General features: G+C 51.3%; 1 protein-coding gene across 2 annotated transcripts in view; it reads left to right on the forward strand.

Moving 5' to 3' along the window:
- Positions 1-26,705, forward strand: part of PRICKLE2 (prickle planar cell polarity protein 2) — a gene marked incomplete at both ends in the record, with an annotated part of 316,207 nt that overhangs the window by 267,833 nt on the left and 21,669 nt on the right. For both annotated transcript variants that reach the window (XM_081105628.1, XM_081105629.1), the window contains 4 exons: positions 1,004-1,141; positions 4,258-4,461; positions 7,957-8,143; positions 13,037-13,909. In XM_081105628.1, the coding sequence (XP_080961754.1) occupies positions 1,004-1,141; positions 4,258-4,461; positions 7,957-8,143; positions 13,037-13,909 (1,402 nt within the window). The remainder of the gene's footprint in view (positions 1-1,003; positions 1,142-4,257; positions 4,462-7,956; positions 8,144-13,036; positions 13,910-26,705) is intronic.

Genomic DNA, 26,705 nt, shown 5'->3' on the forward strand with positions numbered 1-26,705 from the left:
ACCAAAGCCCTCCGCTTGCTTCCCTCCCGCCTCCGCCGTCCCGCTTGCTTCTCCATAGCTTTGCTCCCTTCTGCAGCACCTGGCTTCTACTTTGTTTTCCGTCTTCGCTCCACACCTGTGTATGCAAATTAACCGCCATCTTTGTTGGGTTACTTTGCATACTCATCTGATTGGCTGGTGGGCATAGCGGAGTGATGCCAATTTGCATGTTTCTCTTTTATTAGTGTAGATTTTCCTATTATTAATCACAACAGTACCATTAAGTAGGTAATAGTTCAAGACTCTGACAAAATTCTCAAGGTGTGCAGACGTAAGGGAAGAGATGGAAATACTGGATCGAATGTCTTTGATGTCCCTCCCTTGTGTGTCTGTGTCTGACAAGAAGGATCATAGCTTAATGCAAGTTGATGCATTAACCAAAGCCCAGCAGGTGGCTTTTTCCTCCGACTCACAGAGAAGCAGGCAGGGACTCTTATAAAGCAACACAGATGCTTTTGAGCTAACTCTTCAGTCTCAAGCCTTTGGTTCCCCATTTTCCCAACAATGAGTTGGGAGAAGAGAAGCTATGAACCCACCGACAATGGTTCTGGCTCGCTGGCCGGGGGCCGTCATTGGTGTCAGGGACCACTTACCTGGGCACCGGCCATGAAAGTATCAGGACCCCACAATCAGTTTGAAGATGCAAATCCATTTGAAAGAAGGAGAAAGTCCCAGATCTGGGAGTGGGGGCTCAGTGTGGGGAGCAGTCGGGCAGTGAGGATGAGGAACAGTTACGGACCTTCATCCTGCCCGAGCCTTGGGCTCCAGAGTTTGGTGCCTTTAGTCAGCTCCTTTAGGTAGAGACTCATTTCAGATGTCCCCAAGCCTGGCCGTGTTCAAGTCCAGGTCAGGACCCTAACACCAAACAGGAGCGCGTTTGCTGAGAAAGCGGAGGCCTGAGCTTTGGAATCCTAAGGGGACGAGTGCAGAGTGACTCTTCCCTGCCACCTCTGTGTCGCTTCAGGTCCGATACTGCAACTCCCTGGATGAGGAGGAGAAGCGGGAGCTGAAGCTCTTCAGCAACCAGAGGAAGCGCGAGAACTTGGGCCGAGGGAATGTCAGGCCCTTCCCAGTCACCATGACGGGAGCCATTTGCGAACAGGTGAGCATGGAGGTGGGACTGCCCCGCTGGCTTTCCCCGGCCTCGCCCTTCACGCTCACTTTCTGAGTGCCTGCTTGGGCCAGCCGCTGTTCTGGGCAGGGGGATACAGCAGCGGACAAACGTTTAAAAGCTTCATCTTGCCCTTGTGAGGAGTTATGTTCTAGGGGGGGAAAGTCAGACAATAACATAAATAAGCAAGATAGAAAAAAACACAGCAGGGAAGGGGTTAGGAAGTGCTGGGAGTGGGGGTGGGGTTGCCATTCTCATAAAGTGGCTGGGCCCCTTAATAGGTGGCTTCTGAGCAAAGACAAGCCAGAACTGAGAGAGGGAAGCACGTAGGCCTTGGGGAGGGGCAGCGGGGGCAGAGGGGACAGAGGGCTCACAGGCCCTGAGGCAGGACATTCCTGTTGGTTCGCAGTGTGGCAGGGCAGAGGGCGTGAAGGAGGAGAACGGACAGAGGGCCAGGGCCTGGGGGTTAAGTGCCCATAGGAAAGAGTTGCGCCAAGGATTGACATGTGCTGGGTTTATATTTTAAATGCGTCCTTTAGAAAGTGGAGTTTGCCTAGACCGGGCCAGCCTCTTTCCCAGGACCATGACATTTACAGGGTGGTAAATGGTCATCCGCTTGGTTTGAGGGCTCTTGAGCAAAGTGCAGGAAGCCTCCTGCATTCTCCCTGGGACCTCACTGCTTGAAGCGTCTGGGTTTGTTTTTCTCCTGCTCTCAGGGGATGGCGGAGGAGGGTTCTAAGGAAAGCAGGACAGTGGCGATTGCTCTGGCCAGTGGGGCCCAGTTGGTCAGAGCGTCATCCTGTACACCGGAAGGTGACAGGGTCAATTCCCTGTCAGGGTGCATGCAGGAGGTAGCCAGGCTCTCTCTCTCTCTCTCTTCCCCTTTCTCTCTCTTCCTTTCTCTCTCTCTCTCTCTCTCTCTCTCTCTCTCTCTCTCTCTCTCTCTCATCAATTGAAAAAAGAAAAAGAAAGCAAGGTGGTGGGAACGCAGCCTGTCTGTGTTCACCCTGCCAAAAGCCTTCTGTGCTGTCATTTTCAGCACTTTGCTTAGCCCTGTGCGTTTTGTACAGGCCCGTCTTACTGCCTAAGCTCTGAAGCAGGGGTGGGAATGTCCAGCCCGCGGGGCCGTATAAGGCCCAAGAAATCATTTGGTCTGGCCCTGCCAAGGCATTAGGGGTGAGTTAATTAAGTGTTTGACCAAATATAGGAGGCTAATCTTTAAGTTGATATTTTTGTATGGCCTGCGAATGATGCTAGAAATGCCCAGATAGCCCTTGGCAGAAAAAAGGTTCCCTACCCCTGGACTAAAGGGGCTGGTTCATGTGCTGAAGATACGTGAGCCAGATCAGAGACGAGAAACCAAGATAATACCTGAGGGGGCAGGGTGACATTTGGGGGTTTTTTTTGTTTTTGAGATTTCAGAGGGATAGAGTAAGAAGATTCAGGTGGATGGAATGAAGGTAATACTTCATAGGGGAGCCAAAGGACCAGATTTTTGGCAGTGGGGTCTTCATCCTTAAGACCCACCTGGAGATGCAGGTCATCAGCGGTTAAGATGTGGGACTCAGCTCAATGCAGGACCTCTGCCTCTCCCAGAGGCAGCCCAGTGGGGCTCACCTAAGACAGAGGAAGGTTGGGCATTTGTGGGAAGATGTCAAAAGTAGGGCAGAATAGTGACAAGCGCGTGGAGACAGAGAGATGTAAGTTTGACTCATGCTTCTCCCAAATGACGTTGGCCATGAATGGGGATAGCAAATGCCTGTGTCATAGAATGATGTTGAGATAAAATGGGATTCTGTATCATTAAGGTAATTAAACAAAGAGGCCATTACACTGAGGTGGCTCTAGTACTTTGTACGGTAGCAAACCAAAACCTAAGCCAGAATCAATGTACCAGAATCCAAGAAAATGAAACTTAAGAACAATCAATCACAAATTCGAATCAGGCTTTCCCAAATAAGATGACTACTTAAGTTGCAGCCACTCAAACCACTGCTTTCTCTGCTTCCGCCTCTTTTCTGTAAGAACCTGCCCCCGAGTTCCCACCCATGGGGCGCTCCAACCACCTCCAGTTTGGTGCTGCCCAACACGATACAGCATTTGCTCAAGTAAACTCTTGAAATTTTGAATGTGCCTCAGTTTACCTGTTAACAGCGTGCTACCCCAGTTCTACTAATGTTATAAGAGAAAGGGTTAGTGCTTTTTGTAGCATAGTCTTTCCTCTGTCTGATCACATGATCGGGCTCCCAGAGCCAGTTCCATGAGCTCTTTACTCCTTTTTCTAGAAAGCAGTTCAACCCACGGGTGGCCCGTGATGTAGGAAAGGTTAGGAGGTAGTGTTTCTACTCTGCAGACATTGTCCCCAGAGCTCTGGCCCTCATGTGGGGCCCTGTTACTGGACCCTCAGGCTGTGAACCTCATGGTCAGCAGAGATCCTGCCCCCAGACCCACTGCCTCACACTTGATTCCTCCCTCAAAGGCCCTCAGACCATATCTGTTTTACCCTAACCCCAGCCTTAAGCACGGGCTACCGGGGACTCTGCCTTGCCCCTTTCTGGATGGGGAAGGAGCTTGGGGACGTGAGTGGGAAGATGACGGAGGGAAAGGGAAGAAGCCCTTTCCACAGGCTGGTCTTAGAAATGGTGCCTTTTTCATCAGGATTATGTAGAAGGATGCTAGCGGAGACAGGCTAAGAGCAGGCCTGAAAGACTGTCGGAGAAATAGTTAAAGGCGGGCACATTTGAATGAACCCGCTCCCCTTATCACCTTACGGCCCCTCTCCTGCCCTCAGCCCCCACAGCCTCCTCCTCTAACCCTCTCTGTGCCTCCGGATGGAGTTTGTGTAAGTGTGCCTCCTGATGCAGAGTTTTCCTCTTTCCCGCCTTTGTGAGTCCTGATTTGCTCAGTTACTTAATCTTCATCTTCCTTGGTGGCCCTACACAAGGAGAGAGGGGGAGGCAGCACGTATGTAAAGCAGGTCGCACAGGGCCTCGTGGGAACATAAGTGCTTATGGTCGATTACGGGTGGAGGTGGCGGCCGTTTGTCACCTGTGCGCGGTCTGAGCGACGGGAGCGCTGTTCACACTCACGTTTCCTTTGCCTCACAGTGCGGAGGCCAGATTAACGGCGGGGACATCGCCGTGTTCGCGTCGCGCGCCGGCCACGGGGTTTGCTGGCATCCGCCCTGCTTCATATGCACCGTCTGCAACGAGCTCCTGGTGGACTTGATCTACTTCTACCAGGATGGCAAGATCTACTGCGGCCGGCACCACGCCGAGTGCCTGAAGCCGCGCTGTGCCGCCTGTGACGAGGTCAGTGCGCTCCGTGGGCTGGCAGCCCTGCCCTCAGCCCGCTGTGGCATAACCCACACAGGGGAGTTGGGGGATGGGGGGAAGGGCTGTGGTTTTCTACAGGGAGGAAAACCACAGGCCACTCCGCCTTCCTATATTAACCCTTTCCCGAGAGAAGTCCCCCATCCCGGGTGGCTGGCCTGCCCGGACGTGGCCTGCATCACTGAACGCACAGCCTCATGGACCCAGTGGGAAGGCAGTTGGTTTCTGTAGCTGAGGTGACTCCTGGCATTGGGTCCATTCAGAATGTTAAAGAAAAGAACCATGGTATCGTGCAGCTTTATATTTCAGTCCAAATCCCAGGGAGTAATCATCAGTAATGATGTGCCACTTACATCTTTAAAAGCTCTGTTTTCTGAGCTTCAGAGGGACAGTTTGGTTTGAGAAGAAAGCTGGTAGCATTATTTAATTTTCCCACAACTTATAAAAGTTCTGATGAGGATCCAGGAGGCAGATGGATACTGCCTTTAGATGCCTCTGCCTGCACTCTGAGAACTTGAATTTGCTACCTGGAGTAAGACAGCAGACAGGAACAAGCCAGGCCTGTGCTTCCTCCCACCAGAAGCACACCCAGGTATGACCTGTGAACTGGAAGACTAGAACACCTCGTTTAGCTCTAAAGGTTTGGAGCTTATAGGCTCAATAAAAAAAAAAAATTGTAAGAGTTTGGAGCAGAAAGGAGAATGTTCGAAAGCTGACCACTATGATGGGATTCATCGGGGGAAAGGTCTTGGACAGGGGTTTCCTCCTGCACAGAGTGGGTTTTTGGTTCTCTCTACCCTGTAAGCAGAAATGTGGGACTGTATAAACAGTACTCTCTTTTTTAGCCAGAGTTCACTACCCCCTGGGCAATTCTTCCTTATAAATTGTCCAGGAGACATTTGCTCTTCTAGGAGGAAGTTGATCAGCCTTAACTAATTTGGATTCTGATGCTAATGGTGATGTTCTAGAGAGACCCATTAGACAAGTAGTCGGGAAACAGTTCAGGTGCAGCTCGGTGATTCTAGGCAGCCGCTTTACCTTCATGCCTCAGTTTCCAAATCTGGAAATGAATGCTCATAACACAGCATTATGTTACTTAATGGCAAATAGAACCACAGCGGTTCTCAACCTGTGGGTCGCGACCCCTTTGGGGGTCGAAGGACCCTTTCACAGGGGTTGCCTAAGACCATCGGAAAACATATATAATTACATATTGTTTTTGTGATTCATCACTATGCTTTAATTATGTTTAATCTGTAACAATGAAAATACATCCTGCATATCAGATATTTACATGACGATTCATAACAGTAGCAACATTACAGTTATGCGGTAGCAACGAAAATAATGTTATGGTTGGGGGTCACCACAATATGAGGAACTGTATTAAAGGGTCGTGGCATTAGGAAGGTTGAGAACCACTGCTTTAAGAGCTTTGAGATGTTTGTTTATTGAGATGTAATTCACAGAGCATAAGGTTCACCCCTTTCACGTGTGTACATTCAGTGATTTTTAATATAGTCACAGAGTTGTGCAACCGCCACTACTATCCAATCCCAGACCATTTGTATCACCACCCTCCCCCTCTCTGAAAGGAACTCTGTCTATTTGCACAAACTTCCCTTTCCCCCTTCGCCCAGCCCCTGGAAACCACTAATCTAGTCGCTGTCTCTCTGGGTTTACATATTCTAGACATTTTATATAAATGGAGCCAGACAATGTGTGACCTTTTTTCTCTGGCTTCTTTCACTTAGCAGGATGTGCTCAAGGTTAATACAGGCTGTCGCCCATATCGGTACTGTATTCCTTTCCACGGCTGAATGATATTCAGTCGTATGCATATGTCGCATTTTGTTTAGCCATTTTTCAATTGATGGACATTTAAGTTGTTCCCACTTTTAAACAATTATGAACAATGCTGCTATGAACATTCATGTACAAGTTTTTGTGCAGACACATATTTCTAGTTCTCTAGGAATGGAATTGCTGGGTCATATGAAAATTCTGTTTAATTTTTTGAGGGAATCCAAACTTTCTTCCAGAACAGCTACACCATTTTACATTCCCACTGTCAATAAATGAGGATTCCAATTTCTCCACATTCTCAACATTTATTGCCTATCTTTTTTATTATAGTCACCTGAGTGGCCGTAAAGTGGTTGTGCCTCGAATATCTTTAACAGCTAATAATGTTGAGCATCTTTTCATGTGTTTATTGGCCATTTGTGTATTTTTCTTTTTTTAAGAAATGTCTATTCAAATCCTTGGCCCATTTTTTTAGATTATATGATTTTTCTTTTCACTGTCGAATTGTAACTATATATTGTTGATACTAGTTTCTTATCAGATACATGATTTGCAAGTATTTTCTCCCATTTTGTGGTTATATTTTCATTTTCCTGAAGATGTCCTTTGAAACACAAAACAATTTAACTTGGATAAGGTCCAATTTATATATTTTTTCTTTTGTTGCTTTCGTTTTTAGTGTATCATACCTAAGAAACCATTGCCTAATGCAAGGTCATGAACATTTATACCTGTGTTTTCTTCTGGGTATTTTATAGTTTTTGGCTCCTTAGGTCTTTAATCCTTTTGAGTTCCTATAGTGTGTAGTGTGAGGTAGGGGTTCTGATTCATTCTTTTGCATGTGGCTCTCCACTTGTCCCAGCCCCATTTGTTGAAGAGACTATTCTTCCCCAATTGAATGTCCTTGACACCCTTGTTGATAATTAATTGGCCGTAAATGTTTGGGTTTATTTCTGTACTTCCAATTCTGTTCTGTTGATCTATATGTCTATTCTTATACCAGTACCCACTGTCTTGATTACTGTAGTTTGTAGGAAGCTTTTAAATCTATGCTTTAGATTTTTAAAAACTCTACATTAAAGGTCAAAACACAGATGCTCTGACGGCAACAGATATTGCACATGAAGGTGGCTCATGTTAAGGCAACAGTGAGTGGTGACGAGTAGGACCAAACTGAGAACTCACCACTCACCTGGGAGCAGCAGCGCCTCTTCCCACCCCAGCTACTCGGCTACACGGGGACATACACTGCGTGTTGCCACATATGATATACTCAAAAGATAAACCAGGATTCCAGGTGTTTATATGGCATTTCCCACTTTTTAAAAGTGTAGGTCAGGTAAAACAGATACGTATGTTCAAAATGCCCATGAGCTGTCAGTTTTGGGTCCTGCTCTATATTCTTCATATTTAGAACATTCTTTCTCTTATTAAAATGTGGTTAAACTAATTACAAGGCCAGACTGAAAACCGTGTTTAATTGTACTTCAGGCAAATCCAAATGTGGGAGCTGATTAGGTATAGAATGAGCATATTCTGACCCACTTCTGTTTAACAACTTGTCGGGGGGGACAGCTTTCCCACCCTTCTAGTCTGGGCCCCTCCCTGTCCTCATGTAACGTGCATTCTCCTGGCCGGGTCCTAACCATCCGGCTTCCCCATCTCCAGATCATCTTCGCCGACGAATGCACCGAAGCCGAGGGGCGGCACTGGCACATGAAACACTTTTGCTGCTTCGAGTGCGAGACGGTGCTGGGCGGCCAGCGCTACATCATGAAGGAGGGAAGGCCCTACTGTTGCCACTGCTTCGAGTCCTTGTATGCGGAATACTGCGACACCTGTGCCCAGCACATAGGTGAGGCAACACACGGGGCTCAGCCCGGTCCTCCTGGGACTGGACCTTCTCTGTGTCTGGTGTCATTAGAATCCCTTTGGGTGCAAATGGTAGAAACCCAGCTCATACTAGCGTAAGTGAATAAAGGGACTCTCTCGGCGTACATTACTAGAAAGGCCAAGGAGCATGCTGACATCAGGTAGAGATGGATCAAGGGTTTAAACAAACTCTTTTTCTCCCTCTGTGTCTCTCCTTGGCTTGCCTTCTGTTGGCATCCTTCGGGAGCAAGCTGCCTTCTCATGGTGGCCACGATGACCCTCCAATTATGTGCATCTTAGCAATTGTATCCTGTAGAGGAGTGGGGCTGTGCTCTTCCAGTACCCAAGTCAGGTTCTCTATATAGGAGCCCCATAGGTCCTGGTCTGGTCATGTGTTCTGCTCTGGAAACAAGAGAATAAGAGGTTCCTATTGGTCTGCCTGAGTCATAGCCCCACCCCTGGGTGGGACATGTGATGTACAGCCCCGCTGCCAAGGGAAGGGGAGGGGCTCAGAAGGAAAATATAAACAGATGTCTTCCACTGCCTCCCTGGAAAACTCGAGTGTTCATAGAGGGAGGAACCAAAGCAGCTTTCTTGGTAGGATAGTCAAGAAAACCAAATGGCTTCTGGCAAGCATGTCTGAAAAAAAAAAAAAAAAAAGGCTGACCCAGCCAAATACAAAGCAAGAAAACCTCAAATAGCCCATAAGCTATAAACTCCCCAAATAAGTGGCAGTTCTGAGATGGGGAAAGTCATTTTCCCTCTGCACATACTAACCAATTTGTTCGCCCTCCAACGCCATTCCGGTCATCTGTGGCTTCTTCCTTCAACTTGCCTGTTCTGGCACCTTGAGAAAGAGCTGCCCTTTAAAAAGAAAGAAAAGCTGGCCGGGGATGAAGGTCTGTGAGGCCAGCAGCTGGTCTTCCTGTGGTTTGTGCCATTCCAGGCAACGTGCTCAGACGCTGCCAGCGTCTCACCTGCGGTGCGTCGATGGGGAGGAAGTCAGAGATTTCATCAGGGACAGGGAGAAGTGGCTTTGTCTCCCCCGTTCAAGCATGTCAAACTCAAAGGCTAACACGGGCCAAATAAACGAGGCATGCTGCCCGTGGGCCGTGAGTTTGACATGCTTCCCTGGTTCATCAGAAGTGATGCATTCAAATATAAAATCAGCTAGTCATTTGGAGGGTTTCGTGCGTGGACAGAAATCACAGCTTTGTGGACAAGGCACCTACGTGTGCTCAGTCCTTTGTTGTCGGGTGTCCGTCCCAAACGGCCTGCTGCTGGGAGGCCTTCCCGGGCTGGCGGCCTCTCCGGGCCCAGGGCTGAGCACCGCTGTGCTAACCTCTGCCCAGCAGCATTCCCTCCTGGGGCCTGAGGGACGCCCAGGTTCCTTCCCCAGCCCTAAACACCTCACTCTCCAGGGCCTGGTGCCAACCAAGAATCCCACAGCTTTCACTCTCACGAGGTCAGAGCAGTCAGAGATAAGCTTCCTTAAACGGTAAGCGTTAGGGAATGGAGACCCTGGTTTGGACAAGTGTCTGGGCCCGTGAGGAAGGGCGAGGGTGGGACGCTGTCAGGGGAGACAGAGCACCTACCTGCCCCACATTCTCGCTGTGAGTCTGAGTCTGTAAGTAGGTGCTTGCTCAGGTGAGAGGGGCTGAGTGTACAGAAAGCGTGCTCACAGCAGCAATGCCCCTTCTCATCAGTGTTTCTGCGTCTTCTGTCCCTTTCCTGGGGGGTGTCAGAGCCGCTCCAGACACTGCCACTGCGGATTGCGCTCAGTGGATTGCGCTCAGTGGCACGAAGAGAGAAAACCTGACCGCGCCCACAGCCGCCGCCCCTCAGAAGGCCCCGCCTTCTCTCTTCACTTCTAGCTATTCAAGAACGGTGATTGGTGTTCCCTCTTCTTTCCTCCTAAATCCATACAAAGGCGTGCGTGTTTTACCAGAAAAGAGCTCCGCGGCCTGCAGAACTGTCTCTGCTGCGTTAAAACGCTGCCCCTGGTTTTTTTTGTTCTAGGCCCACTTTTCTGTAAAACGTAATTTCCTGCGGCGGTGAAGGTATGCTCTGTGTATCATGCATACCACAGTCCCTGGTGCTTTACTCTGACCACATTCTGCAAATATTCCGTATTTATATAGCTGCTCAGAGCAGACCTGCATCAGGCCGCCGTTGCTAGGGCAACGGTACTTTTGCCTGCGCACAGCAAACAGTCCTATAAACAGACGGCGGCTGTGGCAGCAGTAGACACATCGCCCTCAGAGAAGTACTTAAAGGGCTTAGAGGGGAGAGAAAAGAGCGCTTACTTCCCTGGACCGGCAGAGCCCTTTCCAGATGTTCAGAGTTCAGGGGCAGTTCAGGGCACCATGTGACTGTCGCTGATGGTTATCAGGGACCACATTCGGCTGCCGGCTGGGCCACTTTGTAGCACGCCTCCCGGCCCCTCCGCACAGAGACCCAGCCTTCTGCGAGGCCCGCACCCCCAGAAGGAGGCCCCTGCTGCCTATCTGAGCATGTTTCCTCACAGAAGCACAGAGAAGCACGGAGAAGCGGGTGGAGGACAGGCCTGTGACCGGAGGGGAGGCTGCAGCTGCGGGGATCTGTGCTGAGCAGGAGCCCACAGTGAGGACCCAGGGCAGCCCGGAGGGCAGCTCGGGTCCCTGGAGGAGAGGAGAGAGAGAGGTGGAGAGACCAAGTCAGCCTGAGTTCGCCCTTGGCCTGCGTCCAGGCAGCGGCCATCAGAGCCAAGAGGGAGACAGGCATTAAGACCTAAAAAAATACAAGACGAGAATAGTTACAGGCAGGGGTCTAAGCATTCTCTGCATATTAACTCCGTCAATCCCCACAATAACCATGAAGGAGGTGCTACAATCACCCCTGTTCCCTTAGGGAGAGACGGAGGCACAGAGAGATGGAGCCATTGCTTAGGGCCATGGTCGGCAAACCACAGCTCGAGAGCCACATGAGGCTCTTTGACCCCTTGAGTGTGGCTCTTCCACAAAATACCATGTGTGGGCGCACCTACAGTGCGATTGAAATTTCGTGGCCCATGCGCAAAAGTCGGTATTTTGTGGAAGAGCCACACTGAAGGGGCCAAAGAGCCGCATGTGGCTCGCGAGCCGCAGTTTGCCGACGACTGGCTAGGGTCACACAGCCGGACAGCGGCAGAATCGGATTTGAACCCAAGCTGATGGAGCTCGGCATCTTCACAGCCACTGGAATGGCAGGGTCTCGCTCACCTGCCAGGGTGCTGCCCACCCCGGCGTCCTGCCTCAGCCAGTTCTCACCCCTGTGGGGAACGCGGTGCTGAGTGGAAGCCAGTTGTCCAGTGTCCCACTCCCCTTGGGGTGGCCCTGGTGGCGGCTCCTGTCCCTCTAACAGTCCCCTCTGGGTTCCTAGGGCTGACTCCTAAAGAAACCAAGACCCTTGTCTTGGGGAGGAGCCCAGCAGAGAAGCCTGTGCCTTACGCCTCACTCTCCTGGGCCCGGGGCCGGGAAGTGAGGGTGCACCAACAGGGCAGGAGAGCTGCCCAGTGTTGGCCTTCTCTTGTCTCTCGGTTTTGTTCGCCGCCTCTCTGGACAAGGCTCTGAAAGTTATTCCTGCAAAGGCTTAGGATTCTTAACCACCAAAGGGGAAGGATCATGTCAGTACTGCCTTTCAAAAAGACCTTCATGTCAGACCCCAGAGGTCCCCTTCCTTCCACAGCGATTGTGGGGCTGTGTTCTCAGCAGGCTGTCCCCACAGGATGGGCCCCCCGCAGCTCTGGCTTTCATTCTGCAGCCAGTGTCATACTCCAGCCCCAGGACTCCTCTTGGCCGGGTGCAAGTCACCTACCCACCCTGAGCCAGCCACTGGGCTGGGAGACACGTTCTTTTCCTGGCCAGTACTGGGTCCAGGTGTAGCTTTGGGCGGCCCCAGGGTGGCAGGGAGATGGGGCCCCATGGGGAGACTAAGTCCTATAACAGGAAGAAGGCAGAGCGCTGAGAGCAAGGGCAGCGGGGCTGTGGGCGGGTCTCACACAGTTGTGAGGAGACTGTGTGTACCAGCGCCGCCCGGGACCAGGACAAAGTGGGTACCCTTCCGAGTGGCATACACTGGCGGAGGGATTCAGTTCGCCCACCAGTTCAGCGTATGGAGAGCCCTTCGGCGCCCCGGCCACGCTCCTGGGGGAAACAGAGGAACGGGATAATGGTCCCAGAGCGTCGCTGCTGTGGAGGGAGAACTAGGGAACAGGTGCGCGTGTGCAGCCCGATGGCAGGCGGATGATTCTATAAAGAGAAATGCAGCAGGTGTGGGTGGCGGTGACGGAGAGGTGTCAGTGGGGTGGACAGGACGACTTCCCCAAGGAGCTGACCTTTGCGCAGACCCCTAAGCAGAGTGAAGGAGGCGGTACCCATGTCGTGGGAAGGGCCAGATTTCCTGGGTAGATCCCATCTGTGACCCCAGCTGTTTCACATTCGGCTGGTTCTCTAGCCTCCTGTGCCTGTTTTCTCATCTGAAAAAAAATGGAAATGATGTGAGGCACCTCCTCATGCCCTGGAGGGGTTGTATGAGTTTACCTCTATGCAAAGCATTTGTCCTCCGTTGGCATCATGATGCTGTTTGTCTGGAGAAGTGTGCCCCGGGCAGGATTCATGGCAGGCCATTCTGACCTAGTTTCTCTACTCAGAGCAAATGAGTTACAAGGAGCCGCCTGGAACTAGAAGGAGGCGCGGGTGGTAGGACATGAGTACCATTTACGAGGGGCCTGACCACGGGTGTAGTCACATGGATCCTGCCACAGGTGGAGCCCCGGCCACACCAGCATGTGTACGCCTCACAGTGCAGCGAGCAGTCTGAGCCGCTCGTCAGCCTCTCCCGTGTCTTCTCTCCTCAGGGATCGACCAGGGCCAGATGACCTACGACGGCCAGCACTGGCACGCCACCGAGACCTGCTTCTGCTGCGCTCACTGCAAGAAGTCCCTCCTCGGGCGGCCCTTCCTCCCCAAGCAGGGCCAGATATTCTGCTCCCGGGCCTGCAGCGCCGGGGAGGACCCCAATGGCTCGGACTCGTCCGATTCAGCCTTCCAGAATGCCAGGGCCAAGGAGTCCCGGCGCAGCGCCAAAATCGGCAAGAACAAGGGCAAGACGGAGGAGCCCGTGCTGAGCCCTCACGGCCAGCTGCAGGTGAGCTCCAACCGGCTGTCCGCCGACGTGGACCCCCTGTCGCTGCAGATGGACCTGCTCAGCCTGGCCAGCCAGACGCCCAGCCTCAACCGGGACCCCATCTGGAGGAGCCGGGACGAGCCCTTCCATTATGGGAACAAGCTGGAGCAGGGCCAGCCACAGAGCCCCCTGCAGCTGCTCAGCCAGTGCAACATCAGAACTTCCTACAGCCCCGGGGCGCAGGGGGCGGGCGCCGCGCCCGACATGTGGGCCCCGCACTTCAGCAACCCCAAGAGGAGCTCGTCCCTGGCCCTGAAGGGGCATGGCGGCAGCTTCATCCAGGAGTGCCGAGAGGACTACTACCCGGGAAGGCTGCGGTCCCAGGAGAGCTACAGCGACATGTCCAGCCAGAGCTTCGGCGAGGCCCGAGGCAGCATCCAGGTCCCCAAATACGAGGAGGAGGAGGAGGAGGAAGGGGGCATGTCCGCTCAGCAGTGCCGGACCCGCCGTCCACTCAGTTCCCTGAAATACACCGAGGACATGACGCCCACGGAGCAGACCCCTCGGGGCTCCATGGAGTCGCTGGCCCTGTCTAACACCACAGGTAGGTTCTGTTCCCCGGCAGGCACACGGCCTGGATGGCCTCGGGGTGACCTGATGCCGGTCCTCAGGGTGTGCATGCTGTCCCACTGTGCGCCCCCGCCAGCAGGTCACTGGGGAAGATGCACCCAAGTCTCAGATGGCTTCTGTGACTGGATTCCCGAGAAGCAGAGCTGAGGCAGACATCCGGGTGCCTGTGACGTGCGGAGGGTGCTTCCAAGGAGGGGGCGAGGGGGACACAGGACAGGGAGGGGGAGGAGCCAAGTGAAGGGTGCTGTGGGGACAGGAGCCAGCTTCAGCCCGACTCACGGGGCGCTGGGGATGGTGCCGCCCAGTTGGTTCCCTCTTGCAGAAAAGGGGCTGATGTTGGCACCACCATGTCAGTCAGTCATTGGGTTTGGGCTCCTGGCAAGCGACTGGGACGCGAGGCTGTGGTTGTGGCATGGGGCAAGGCAGCTCCTGTTGGTCAAAGGCGACATCCAGGAGGAGGGACAGCTGTGAGCTGGAGGCTGTGCTGCCCAGACTCTCATTAGGGAGCTGGTTTTAGTGTGCAGACAACAACAAAAGAGGCATGGACAGAGCTGCCAAGGGCAGACGTGGAGAGGACAGAGAGAGGGGGAACCCGATGCCCACCCTCTCCAGCCCCAGTGGCTGGTTCGTGTGCGTGTGGCAACGTGGAGATGCTCCCTAGGCTGGCGCTACTCCGAGGGCCTGAGGCCCAGGCTGGCCGCAGTGCCCAGCGAGATAAGGACTGAAAGGACACTGTTTAGGGACTCGAAGAGCAATCTGACAACACCCAAGTGCATGTTTGTTGTGCTCATTATGGGCCCAGCTGCCCACCAGCGAGGGTGTAGCAGAACCCGTGGTGCGTTGCGGGAGTTGCATGTGGCATTGCTGTGCATCAGTCCTGTTCAGGAAGGCACCCATCAGTCCACAGCGGATTCAGAATAAGCTGGTCCGTCACCACGCGTCGCTTGAGAAGTACCGCTCTGAGATACACTGAGCGTATCTGCTCCTGGTGGCCTGGCCCAGAGGAGGGACACCACATCTACCGGGTATAGCGGATCCCACAGCCCAGGGACTCTGGGTGGAGACCGGTAAACGCTCAGGTGAGCTCCCGCTGCGTGTTGCCACATGCAGTTATTTATTCACTCAGCTAGTGACACAGCTCTTGCCATGTGCCAAACATTGTTCTAAGCACTTTATAAATATTCACTCGGTTAATTATCACAACCCAGTGAGGGAGGAAGACTATTAAATTCTCATTTGAGAGTTGAAGAAACTGAGGCAAAGAGAGGCTCAGGGACTTGACCCGGCTTTTCAAAGGTGGGGAGGGCTTGAACCTGTGCACATGACCCCATGTGACTCCTAACCACCAGGCTGCAACCTAACATGAACCCATGCTGTCAAATCTCCCACTTGCTCAGACAAGGTAAAGCTGTGCACTTGCCCTGGCTGGGTGACCCAGTCAGTTGGAGCATCATCCCGTGCACCAGGGGGTGTGGGTTCGATTCCCAGTCAGGGCACATACCTAGGTTGTGGGTTCGATCCCAGTTCAGGGTGAGTGCAGGAGGCAGCCAATCCATGTTTCTCTCTCACATAGATGTTTCTCTCTCTCTCTCTCTCTCTCTCTCTCTCTCTCTCTCTCCTCTCTCTCTCTCTCTCTCTCTCTCTCTCTCCCCCCCCCCTTCCCCTTCCTCTCTCTCTAAAATCAATAAGAACATATCCTTGGGTGAGGATTAACAAAAGAAAAAGAAAAACCAAGAGAACAAGTGTTCTCTTCTTGTGGAGATAGCTTTAAAAAAAATTGCATTTTTAAAAAATGTGAAATCTAGGTAAACTCTCTGCTAACAGGCAGAACGGGTCTCTGAGTTGCGGGATGTCTACGCGTGTGTTTTTAGCTGCTGTCCCCCTCGAATGCTTCCACACCTGTGTTCTCACTTGTCCTAGAGGACAAATAGCACACATCCTCACCCCCGTGTTTCAGATGGAAAAACGCGGGCCTTGGTGACTAAGCACCTTGCTAATGTCGTAGAAGTGAGCAATTAGTGCGGAGCGATGACTGCCTGGCTTCCAGCCCGGCTTGGGCTGTTCTCCGAAGATTGATGTGCTATAATTGTGTAAGAGGCCAGGAGATAAGTAAGGCGGCAGCCTCCAAAGCAGCGCCTCAAAGCGACACCACCTGCATCCCAATCATTAGCTGCTTGATTCAAACATGGACTCCAGGCCCCCAGCCCCCCCCCCCCCCACACACACACAGCAGAGCCTGCAGAGGTGGGACCCCGGAGCCTGCGATTTAACCAGTTCCCTGCTGAGAACACTTGTTCCTGGGTTTTGTCTGTTCTTATTTTCTTGTCCTCACCCTGGAACTTACGGGGCACTCAGATCTGGGAGTTGGGGAACGTTGGAAAGGCCACGCAGGTACATTTGAAGAACATATAGTCTCTGATCTTAAGAAAGAGGCAGGGACTTTAGACCCGGGGTTTTCTATGGCTCCTTGGGCATAGAAACTCGTGCCCCTCTGTCTCTGAGCGTTGGAAAGCAGCGTGAGCCATGTCTGATGCAGCCGAGAAAAAGTCCTCAGAGCAGCGCTGCCCAGCATGGTAACCACTAGCTACATGTGACCACTGAAATTTGAATTAACGAAAATTAAATGAAATTATAATTTCAGGCCATCAGCTGCACTGGCCATATTTTAACTGCTCAATAGCAATGAACTAAATTTCAAATCTCATTTCTTTTTAATCAGTTTAAATTTCGATAGCCACCTGTAGCTAGCAGGTATCCTGTTGGACAGCACAGGCGAGGGAGGTGAGCAGCGAAGGAGGGAGGGTGGACATGCTCACAGGAGCGCTGGCTTTTCAGAGTCCTGGTTCATTAAGGGTTTGGAGCACCAGTTACAGAGTCACTTCGGGGTCCAGATCCAGCTTCATCAGTGTGAGCTCTGTGACCTGGAGTGAGTCACTGCAAGTCTGTTAGGTTCCGTCTCCTCGGCCAAGACAGTTAGTGAATAATCATACTTCCTCTCGGGGGTTTTTGTCAGAATTAAATGATAATGCATTTAAAATCGCTAACATAGTTCTTGACACATCTGACCCTTTAAATGGTTACCTGGTACCTTTTTATTTCTGTTGTTTCTCTCTCGTCTCAAACATGCCAGTGCATAATTTGGCCTCTAGACCTGTTTTAGCGGCCGCAGCTCCCTTGTCCACCAGCCGTGCACATCCGCACGTATGTCCAGGTGTGCAGATGCTCCGGTGGGCTCTCTTCCTAACCAGCGTGGGAGGAGCGTGGAGACAGGGGATGAGAGAAACCCATTCTGCGCTCCCGTGTTTCCGTGGATCTGTCAGACATAGCCTAGAAGAAAGATTGCCACTCGTATTCGAAACACTGCTTCACCGCATGTCACTGGAGCAGACCCTACACTGTACGTAGCAGCCACCAGGGCCGCGGTGCGGACTAGTGGGGAGTCCATCTTTGTTGCCAGCTCGCACTGTTGTTTTTGGGTTTTGCCAGAAAACTCGGCAGTCTTTTGAGAAGGCAGTGTCTGAACTGCCGGAGCATCTTTAAACCCTAGAATCTCAGCCTGTGAGTAACACGTACGTGTCACAAAGGGCTTAGTGGCAACACCTTGATCCTTTGATGAAAGCTAGATTTCAGGATAATGGATTTTCCCCCATGGTCAGCAACTTACCTTATTGAATACGTCTATAATGTTTAATCTGGCATGAAGCATGATCTTTCTGTGGGCACCGTTTTTCCTTAGAACAGATCTGGAAAAACACATCGGCCCAGTGGCGCGCCAGCCTCAGATGTGGGCTGTGGCACCTCCCAGTTTGGCCAGAACTGGGAGTGTGCATCCCTCCTTGGAAAACACAGTGTATCCCTACGTTCACAGGGAGTGAGTCAGCGGGCACGGTCACCCCTTACACAGCGCCAGGGGGAGCCTCGCAGAAGCCATTCCCTGAATGCAACTCCAAAGTAGCCTGCAGCCTGCATGATCACGGTATTTGAAACAGTAATAACATCCATGACAGCTAATATGACTGGGTGTTCACTGTGCTCTCGGTATAGTTCTAAGCACCTTACAGTATGTGGACTAACTCACCACCTCCCTGTGAGGTAGGTAGAGTTGTTAGGGGCCCATTTTACAGGTGAAATAGGTGAGACACAGGCCACAGGTGTACGTGGAGGAGGAGGACTCAAACATGGGTGCTCTAGCTCCAGAGCCTGTGCCCTCAGCCACGACCCCATGGCAGCAGTGAGTGATAACGGTGACAGTAACTGATGATAATCACTACAGACCACTGCCTGTGACCGGACATGCTAATGACTTCATCGGTAACATAACCCTCCCAACAGCCCTGTGAGATACGGCTGATTATTACACCCATTTTACAGATGAGTACACTACAGTTCAAAGAGTTGTCACCTCCCCTCAGTCACCTCTGATGACCAGGACCTGAGCCTGGGTGATTGTTACTATCTATTAGATAGGTCTGCAAAACCCTTGCTCTTCACCTCTGTGGCGTGCATCCGCACGTGAAGGGTCGTGAGCCCACTCAGGATAATTATACCGTGGCTCAATCGAAAGCGACAGGACTCCTTTTCCTGTGGCAGCAGTTTGCTGAAGTGTCTGTGTGGCTCTGGCAGGGCTAGAAGGAAACTCGAGAGCACAAGTGTCCAGTGAGAGCTGAATGACAGGAAGCAAAGGTGGCAGTTCCGGACGGTGTGCCCGGTCAGAGGCCAGAGAGACAGAGGAGACACGTGCAGGTCTGGCCCCACGCAGGGGCAGCAGGGCAGAGGAGACTAAGGCAGTGGTGCAGGGCAGGGGCATGGTTCATGTCACAGGGGCCAGGCGTACGGTAGACTTGGAATTGGGAGCGGTTGCTGCAGGCAGAGGCCACACCACAGGACAGCTGGTCCCTGGAGAAGGGCCCGGGAATGAAGAGGCCGGGAATGTGGCTATCCTTTGGGGATCAGCCGATTCTGTGAGGAGTGGTGGGGTCAGGGAGAGCCGGCACCTGTGAGAAGGGAATGCAGGTATGGATAGGAGTGAGGAAAGAGAAAGATGGTTTCTGCTCATTCATTCAGCCAGCCAGCCAGCCAGCCAGCCAGCCAGCAAATGTGCCTTGAGTGCCTGCCCTGTGAGCTACAGCAGAATGAATGAGTTGGAAATTGGATTTTGCAGATTAATACCTATGTAACCTTGGGCAGCTAGCTTATCTATTCTGTGCCTCAGCGTCCTAATCTTTGAAGTGGAATGACAACAGTGCTTTGAAGGTTTTTGTGGAAATTAAATGAGTTAATCTGCATAAAGAATTTAGGACAGTGCCTAATACCCTCCAAGTGTTCAGGGAATATTAGCTGTTATTACTATTGGTCCATGCCATGCCCTGTGCAAGGTGCTATGGGTGCACTGCTGAGCCAAAGTAGACATGGGCCTTGCCCTCCTGTACCTCACAGTGTAGTGAAGTTTAATAGATAGTAACAATCTAATTGTGTGATATGAAATTCCATCTGTGGAAAATGTGGGGCTAGGAAGGCATATACAAAGAGGGATATGGCCGAGTCAGGAGTTCAGAGATGACATCCTAAAAAAGAGATGCTTAAGGGATAAGGGGAGGAGCACTCCAGGTAGCAAGAGCAGCATATGCAAAGGCCCTGTGGTAGTGAGTATAAAGAACTAAGAGAAGGAAAGGTTAGATGGTGGAGAAGTATTCCGAATATTTATTTTAAGGGTTTGAGCCTTTCCACTAAGAACAATGGAAAGCCCTGGAAATTTCGGGACAAATGGGGAGGGGAAGTAACATGGTCAGATTTGCATGTTTTAAAGATGGTTTGTCTTCCCTGTGAGGAATTCATTGATCAGAAGAGGCCAAAGCTGATGCAGGGAGGCCCATTAGGAGGCAGTCCAAGACTGTGCAGCCAGGAAAGAGGTGACGATGGCAGCGGCCAAGGTGAAAAAACGGGGTGGAGACTGAAATAAGAGGATGAGGGTGACTTAGGAGAGGAAATTGGCAGAGGTTCCCAGTGCCCGTGGGGGAAGACTTCTGGGAGCAAAAAGAAGATGAATTTGAAAACAGAAATGGATAAATTTGCCTATTCTGTGATTTAATTTTGTTGTTGTTGTTAATTCTCACTTAAGGATATTTTATTTTTCCATTGATTTTTTTAAAGAGAGTGGAAGGGAGGGAGAGTGGAAAGGGGAGAGCAAGAGAGAGAGTGAGAGAGGAACATTGATGTGAGAGAAACACATTGGTTAGTTGCCTCCCACACATATCTCAACTGGGGCCAGAGATCAAACCTGTAACCCAGGTATGTACCCTTGATCGGGAATCAAACCCAATACCCTTCGGTGTGCCGCCCAACGCTCTAACCACTGAGCAACACCAGCCAGGGCTTCTCTGTGATTTGTGACCCAGACCAGCACCCGCTGGAAGTGCATGTGTCCTTGAGCAACATGTGCAGGGACGCAGCAGAAACAGAAGTCTGAAAGGGCCTGTGGCCGCCTTGGAACCGTGTTGCATTGTTGGGGCACGTCCACGCCTTTAACACGCATCACCTACACACCTTGACAAGAAAACTTGGTTGTGCAACACGGAGATGCACTGATTGCTCAGGGGCAGTGCGGGAGTTTTCGGCGTTGCTGGCAATCGAAAAGAACGAGAAAACAGCAGTGTGGGGATCTGCAAAGGCTCGGTGCACCAAGAAGGCCTGACATGGTTTTCCTCCTTGTAATGCAGAACATTTCTCCTATTCCCCTGCATAATTTGGATACCCATCCTCTAACCCAGTTTCTTTCTTTAAACTGTTGGTTGAACCTCCTGGGCAGCAGGCACCCGGGACTTGCCACTTGCGCGGCCACCCTCAGCCCCCCTTGTTCACACCCTCCCCGGGGGAGGATATGTGCCCAGGCTGGTTGCACAGACTTGAGAGCCTCCCGTTCACCTTGAGCCCCGTCCGGTGGCTCCCGGGCCAGCCTGGGAACTCCTTGGCAAATGCCTGGGGATTGTCTGTTCACGGGAATTACAGAACTCTTAGCTGCAAGTGTCAGAATCCCAACTCCAACTTGTGTAAACAAATGAGATCTCTTCTAAGTCAAGTGACTGCAAAGTTCACAGGGTTTTGGTTCCAGGCCCAGCTGGGTGCAGGTGTCAGCAGGACTGACGGCACCAGCCTCTGCTTCTCTCTCCCCTGCCCTTGCTTCCCCGCCTGGCCGCTGGCTCCGTTCTCAGGCAGGCTCTTCCCGGGGCAGCAGAGGTGGCTCAGCAGCTCCTGGCTAAGGAGCTTAGGTCAAGGGGTGTGGGGACTGCGCTTTCTTAAGTGTCACGAAAGTCCCAGAATGAAGTCCATTTGCCTGACTTGGGTCACCTAACAATTGTTCAGCTAACTCCTGTGGCCAGGGAGGACGGTTGCTCTGTTTGGCCAGGCCTGAGTCACATGCCCATCCTGGGAGCCAGGCAATGGGCTCAAGGCCAAAGAGATTGCAGGGAATGAGAATGGCAATGGGGTGAAGAGGTGGGGAATGGGGGGCACTTCTCAAAAGGAAACCGAGATAATATCTTCAAAGGAAGAGCGTAAAAACCACACATCTCCTGCTGAACTGTAGGTGTCCCCCCATTTGTGGCTAACTCCCTGGCCTGTTCCTTTCTCCAGCAACACGCCCCCCCCAACACCACCATTTGAATTTGACATCAAATGTCCAATATGTATGGTACCCATGGTTTTTGGGTCTTTGGGGCATGTTCCTGTGGTGACTTTAATGGGGGGATTTCAGACCAGCAAGGAGGTGTTTTGGAGGGGCAGGTGGGATGGATCCCAACCCTGTCCACTCAGTGCTGAGGATGTGATTCAGGGAAACCTTCTGACGGGCCCCGTGGGGTGACTTCCTCTGTGCTCCTCAAGGAAGCCATGCCCTGGTGGACACTTCATGGCCCTGAACCAGGCTCACAGGGGTTAGATGGCCCAGCAGCGTGAGAGTCATGGGAGAAGCTGTTCGTCTCTCATTTCTCTTAGGTTCATTCCCTGTCTGTGGGGAAGCAGAGACAGCAGGTGTGAGAGGGCAGCAGAGGGCAGACGGGACAGAGCCCACCCCCAAGTGGCTGGGGCACTCCTGCCGCACGTCACGGTCTCGCTGGCATTTTCTGGGTCCGGAGACATTTTCCCAGTGTCCTGGTTTTTAATAACCGTTCAGGAGGCTTATTTATAACCTCCTTGGGCGTGAGCAGTCATCTGTGCCCAGAGTAAGTAACCATGGTTGCTGACAGGAGAGAAAAGATTGCTGATTGTATTCATTTTATTACTGAAAAGGCAGCACTGGAGAAACGGAGCCAGGTGGAGGGTGGGGGAGATGAGATGTTTAGACAGACTAGTGCGAGATCTGAGAGAGCAGGTTACTAAAGAATGTGGACACGTTTCTCTTAGAACCTTTGAATTTGGGAATCTCACAAAAGGAAATGAGGGAGCCCTTGAGCACTTGAAAATGGCTTTGAAACTCAGGTTCTTGTGGTTTTTAAAAATATATTTGTAGTTAAGACAATGTAGAAGAGAAAAATTGAGAGAACAGATAGGAATGGGGAAAACATATCCAAGATCTCACCACTTGACTAGTGTTAATATTTTGGTGAATTTTCATGTTTTCCCCCTATATCCTGGTGAGTTATTTTTCTTTTCTTTTTTTTTCCCCCTGAGTTGTGAACATACTGAATATTTCATGTCTAGAATTTCTCCACTTACATTCTACCATCAGCCTGTTTTCATAGCTTTTGTAATCGTCACTTTAATGGCTACAGTAATGCTCAGTTGAATGGATACCACCACAACTCTTTAATTGGACATGCAGGCAGTTTCCAAATTTATTTGTGTTTAAATGGTGATTTTCTTTTACTTCCATCAACAAAATGTCATTTTTTTACCCTCCCTTTCCTCGCAAACATAATCAAACCTTCTAAATATTTTGGCTTAGAGGCTATCGGGTCCTTGACCATCTCATCTCAGCCACTTGGAAAAGCATCTCCTCCACGCGTCCTGGTGGCCCCGAGGCCTGTCAGCAGCTCTGTGCCAACCATCACCCCCTGTCTTACTGCCCTTCAGCCCACACCTGAACTGTCTCCCAGGGCACTGGTACGAGCCACCTGGAGCCAGCTTTTCGGAGTGCTTTTCCCTACGTGAATAGTCAACCATCCCTCCATCAATCAGAGGAATCCACGGGCCACATACATTGTATTCATCTGGGATGTTCGTCAACAATGCAGATTCTTGGGTCCCCACCCCAGATTCACAAACAGACTCAAGGCTCAGACCTGGGAATTAGCATTTCTAACAAGGGCCCCCAGAGAACGTGTAGGCCCACTAAGTTTGAGGACCACTGAGCTAGAGAAAGCTGGGCTCCTCACCTTACCTGAGTGATCAACCATACTCACCACCTCATCTGTGGTTAGAACTTTCCTTTCTCCTTGCCCTGGGTCCACACTCCTGTTTAGACAAAAGGAAAGTTAGATCGTGCTGTTCTGGAGACGTCTCTGGCATCACATGGCTCTTGCTTCAGTCAGTAGCACCTTCATGAGTGAAGAGCACATTATCTGAAACATAGGGATGGTGTATTCCGTAATTACACAGTGTGGATTAAATATGAAAAAGGGTAATACTTGCTAAGTGGTTTTGGTGTTGTCACTGAATGCATTAGAAAACGTGGATAGTAAAACACTTTAATCTTCGAGGAGGCACATTTCCATCCTACATCAACGTGAAACTCAAAAGGCATGAAACCAAGTTTCCTAAGAATTGGAGGTTGGCTGGTGTGTTGCTTGTTTAACCTAAAATAAATTTTCACCAGCCCTCCTCTATTTTTTACTGTCATCGCCTTGAGCGCACAGGTAGCTGTGTGTGTGTGTGTGTGTGTGTGTGTGTGTGTGTGTGTGTGTTTGTTCTAGCCCTGTTCTGCCAGGCGTCTCCTCCAGCCTGCCCTTCCCAAATCAAAACAGACCTTGACATGTTTCTGGGAGGCAGCTGTCACACATCAGGCTGTGCAAACAGGCGGGACACCATCTAGAAGATAAAGTCTTTGTCTGACACACAGAATCACTCAGAAAAAGCCTAGTGTTTTCATTGCTATAAGAACTTATAACAGCTTAAAAATATGCTGAATTCCCCATCCACTTAGCTGAAGCAGGCATACATCCCCCATCCTTCCTCGCTGTTCCAGAAAACAGCCTTTCTAAACTCCTACCCAGGGGCTTGGTGCTCCATTTTGCAGATTATCCAGCTCCTGTCTTCTCTTTTCCCTCTTATTTTTTTCTTGTCAAGAAATGAGGGCAAAAATAAGCTCATTTTGCTCCTTGCACGGAGGAGGAGAAGCTGTCCTTCTGTGCATGTGTTCCCTGGGCCTTTTCTGGGAACAAATCTTCGACTCAGCTGCGCGCAGTCTAAGGGATTCTTGCTTCTTGGAGTCGATCGTCCTTCCCAGATGCATCTGCCCCCCTGAGGGTGTCGTCAGTCCAAGGATTCCTGTGGGGACTTCCTTCCGGTTCTGACGTTGTGCGTGTGGTGGGAGTCCCTGGCCGTGATTCTGTCCTGCCCAGCAGCGAGCACTCTGGATCCTGCCAGGGCATCTTGTACCAGCAGGCGTCGACTTCAATGGCTGCCTTTCAAATCAGAAGTGCTGCTTTTCAAAGGCACAGAAGTCCATTTCAGGTTTACTTGTGTCTTTGGGAGGAGATAGAGCTCAGAGCTGGAAGGGGGAGGACGGAGAAGAGAAGAAGAACAGTCTAGAACAGTGATGGCGAACCTTTTGAGCTTGGCGTGTCAGCATTTTGAAAAACCCTAACTTAACTCTGGTGCCGTGTCACATATAGAAATTTTTTGATATTTGCAACCATAGTAAAACAAAGACTTATATTTTTGATATTTATTTTATATATTTAAATGCCATTTAACAAAGAAAAATCAACCAAAAAAATGAGTTCGCGTGTCATCTCTGACACGCGTGTCATAGGTTCGCCATCACTGGTCTAGAATAACCCACCTTTGCTATTTCTTTCTTTATATTTGGATGCTGGGTCTTAGGGAGAAAGATCCATGTGCATCTCCCTTCACCTGAGGTGCTCACTCCTTCACAAACTGCCCAGTGTGAGGGTGGTCTGGCTCACTGGTTCTCAGCGGGGTGGGAGGGCTGCGGATTCTGCCACTGATGCAACAGTTGGCAATGTTTAAAAGACATTTTTGGTTGTCACCGCTTGGAGTGCTACTGACTTCTGGTGGATAGAGATCAAGGGTGCTGCTCAACATCCTACAATGACTGACAGCACCTTCCCTCCCAGCAAAGAACTGCTCGGCCCCATAAGCCCTCAGTGCCCAGGTTGAGAACAGGGCTGAGAGCTGGCGGTCCACAGTGCCCACTGAAGCCACTCAGAGCCACAGCGGAGGAGGGCCTGGTGCCAGGTGAGGGCCTGCCTGGCTGGGCATTGCGGGAGCCCCTCTGCAGCGGAAAGGACACTTTCTGTGTCCAGCTCTGACCTCGGCTGCAGCACACAGGGGTTTGGTGTTTAAGGGTCAGACCGTCTAGCTGAAATGCCACCACCTCTCTAGCAAGCGCCTAAGGCTCTCAGGCCCTCGGCTTCTGAGAGTCCATATAACGCCTGCACGGGCAGCTGCTGTGGAGCAGTGTGCACAAGCACTTACTGGCACACCTGGCACTTGGCAAACTCAGTGTCTGAGTGTTACTATCACTTTGATTATTAGATATCCAAAGTGCCAGCCCCCTGCCGCCTTCCTTTTAATTCTGCCTCAGCCCATTCATTGCTCACTTACCAGAAAGAAGGAAGATTGACTGGAACTCAGGGTCATTATAACCGAAGGGGATGGACGGGGAGGCCAGAGCCAGTGACCGGGCTTGAGGTGGATGGTTCTGTAGGGGTCAGTGTCCACACCCACCTCTGGGAACTCTGCCTGGACGCTCCAGGCACGCTGGCCACAGAAAGATGAGCCCTTCCTCCCTGAGTCTCGGTTTCCAGCCTTGTCTGAGCTCCGCGAGGCTGCCAGAATCTGTGGCCTAGTTATACCCACGCAGCACCTGTCAGCACTAATGGAGCCGGGCCTTGCCAGTGAGAAAGCTGCTGGTCTCCGCCTTGCCTTTCCTTCCCTGACTCCCTCTCTCCCTGCCCCCACCCCACCCCACCCCGTATGAATTAACTTCTCAGATAATTCCCATTTGCCACAGTTTAGAGGAGTTAATTTGTTCCCTGAGTCTGTAGATGAGAAAAAGGCCCATGGAGCCTGGGCCCTGAGCTGGAGGACAATGGGGGGTAGATGGAAATTGTCCATGGAGATCTTTATCAGCCCCAGGAGGGAGCCAGCCACGCCCATCTGCCCAGCTCTTTCTAGCTGGGCCCCTGCAGGGAGAGGAATTCCACCTGGTCTCAGGTGCTCCTAGAGCAGTGGTTCTCAACCTTGGCTGCACATTAGAATCCCCTGGGAATCTTCTTAAAATCGTGATTTCTGGGCCTCATCCTCCAGAAATTCTGTTTCTTTGTTACTAATGTTGTGGCCTCACCCCACAACAAAGAAACAGAATTTCTGGAGGATGAGGCCCAAAAATCAGGATTTTAAAAAGATTCCCAGGGGATTCTAACCTGCAGCCTAGGTTGAGAACCGCTGTCATGGAGCGCTGCTTGGTGCTACACTAGCCAGTCGTCCTTGATTGAGCCAAGGATGAGCAGCAGATGTGGGGCTTCCTGACACCTGGGCCTTGTCCTTTGTGGCTCTTGTTCTGCTCAGGATTAGGCTGCCCCAGAAGCACA

Source organism: Myotis nattereri, assembly GCF_964212035.1.
Source record: "Myotis nattereri genome assembly, chromosome: 14".
Lineage (NCBI taxonomy): Eukaryota > Metazoa > Chordata > Mammalia > Chiroptera > Vespertilionidae > Myotis > Myotis nattereri.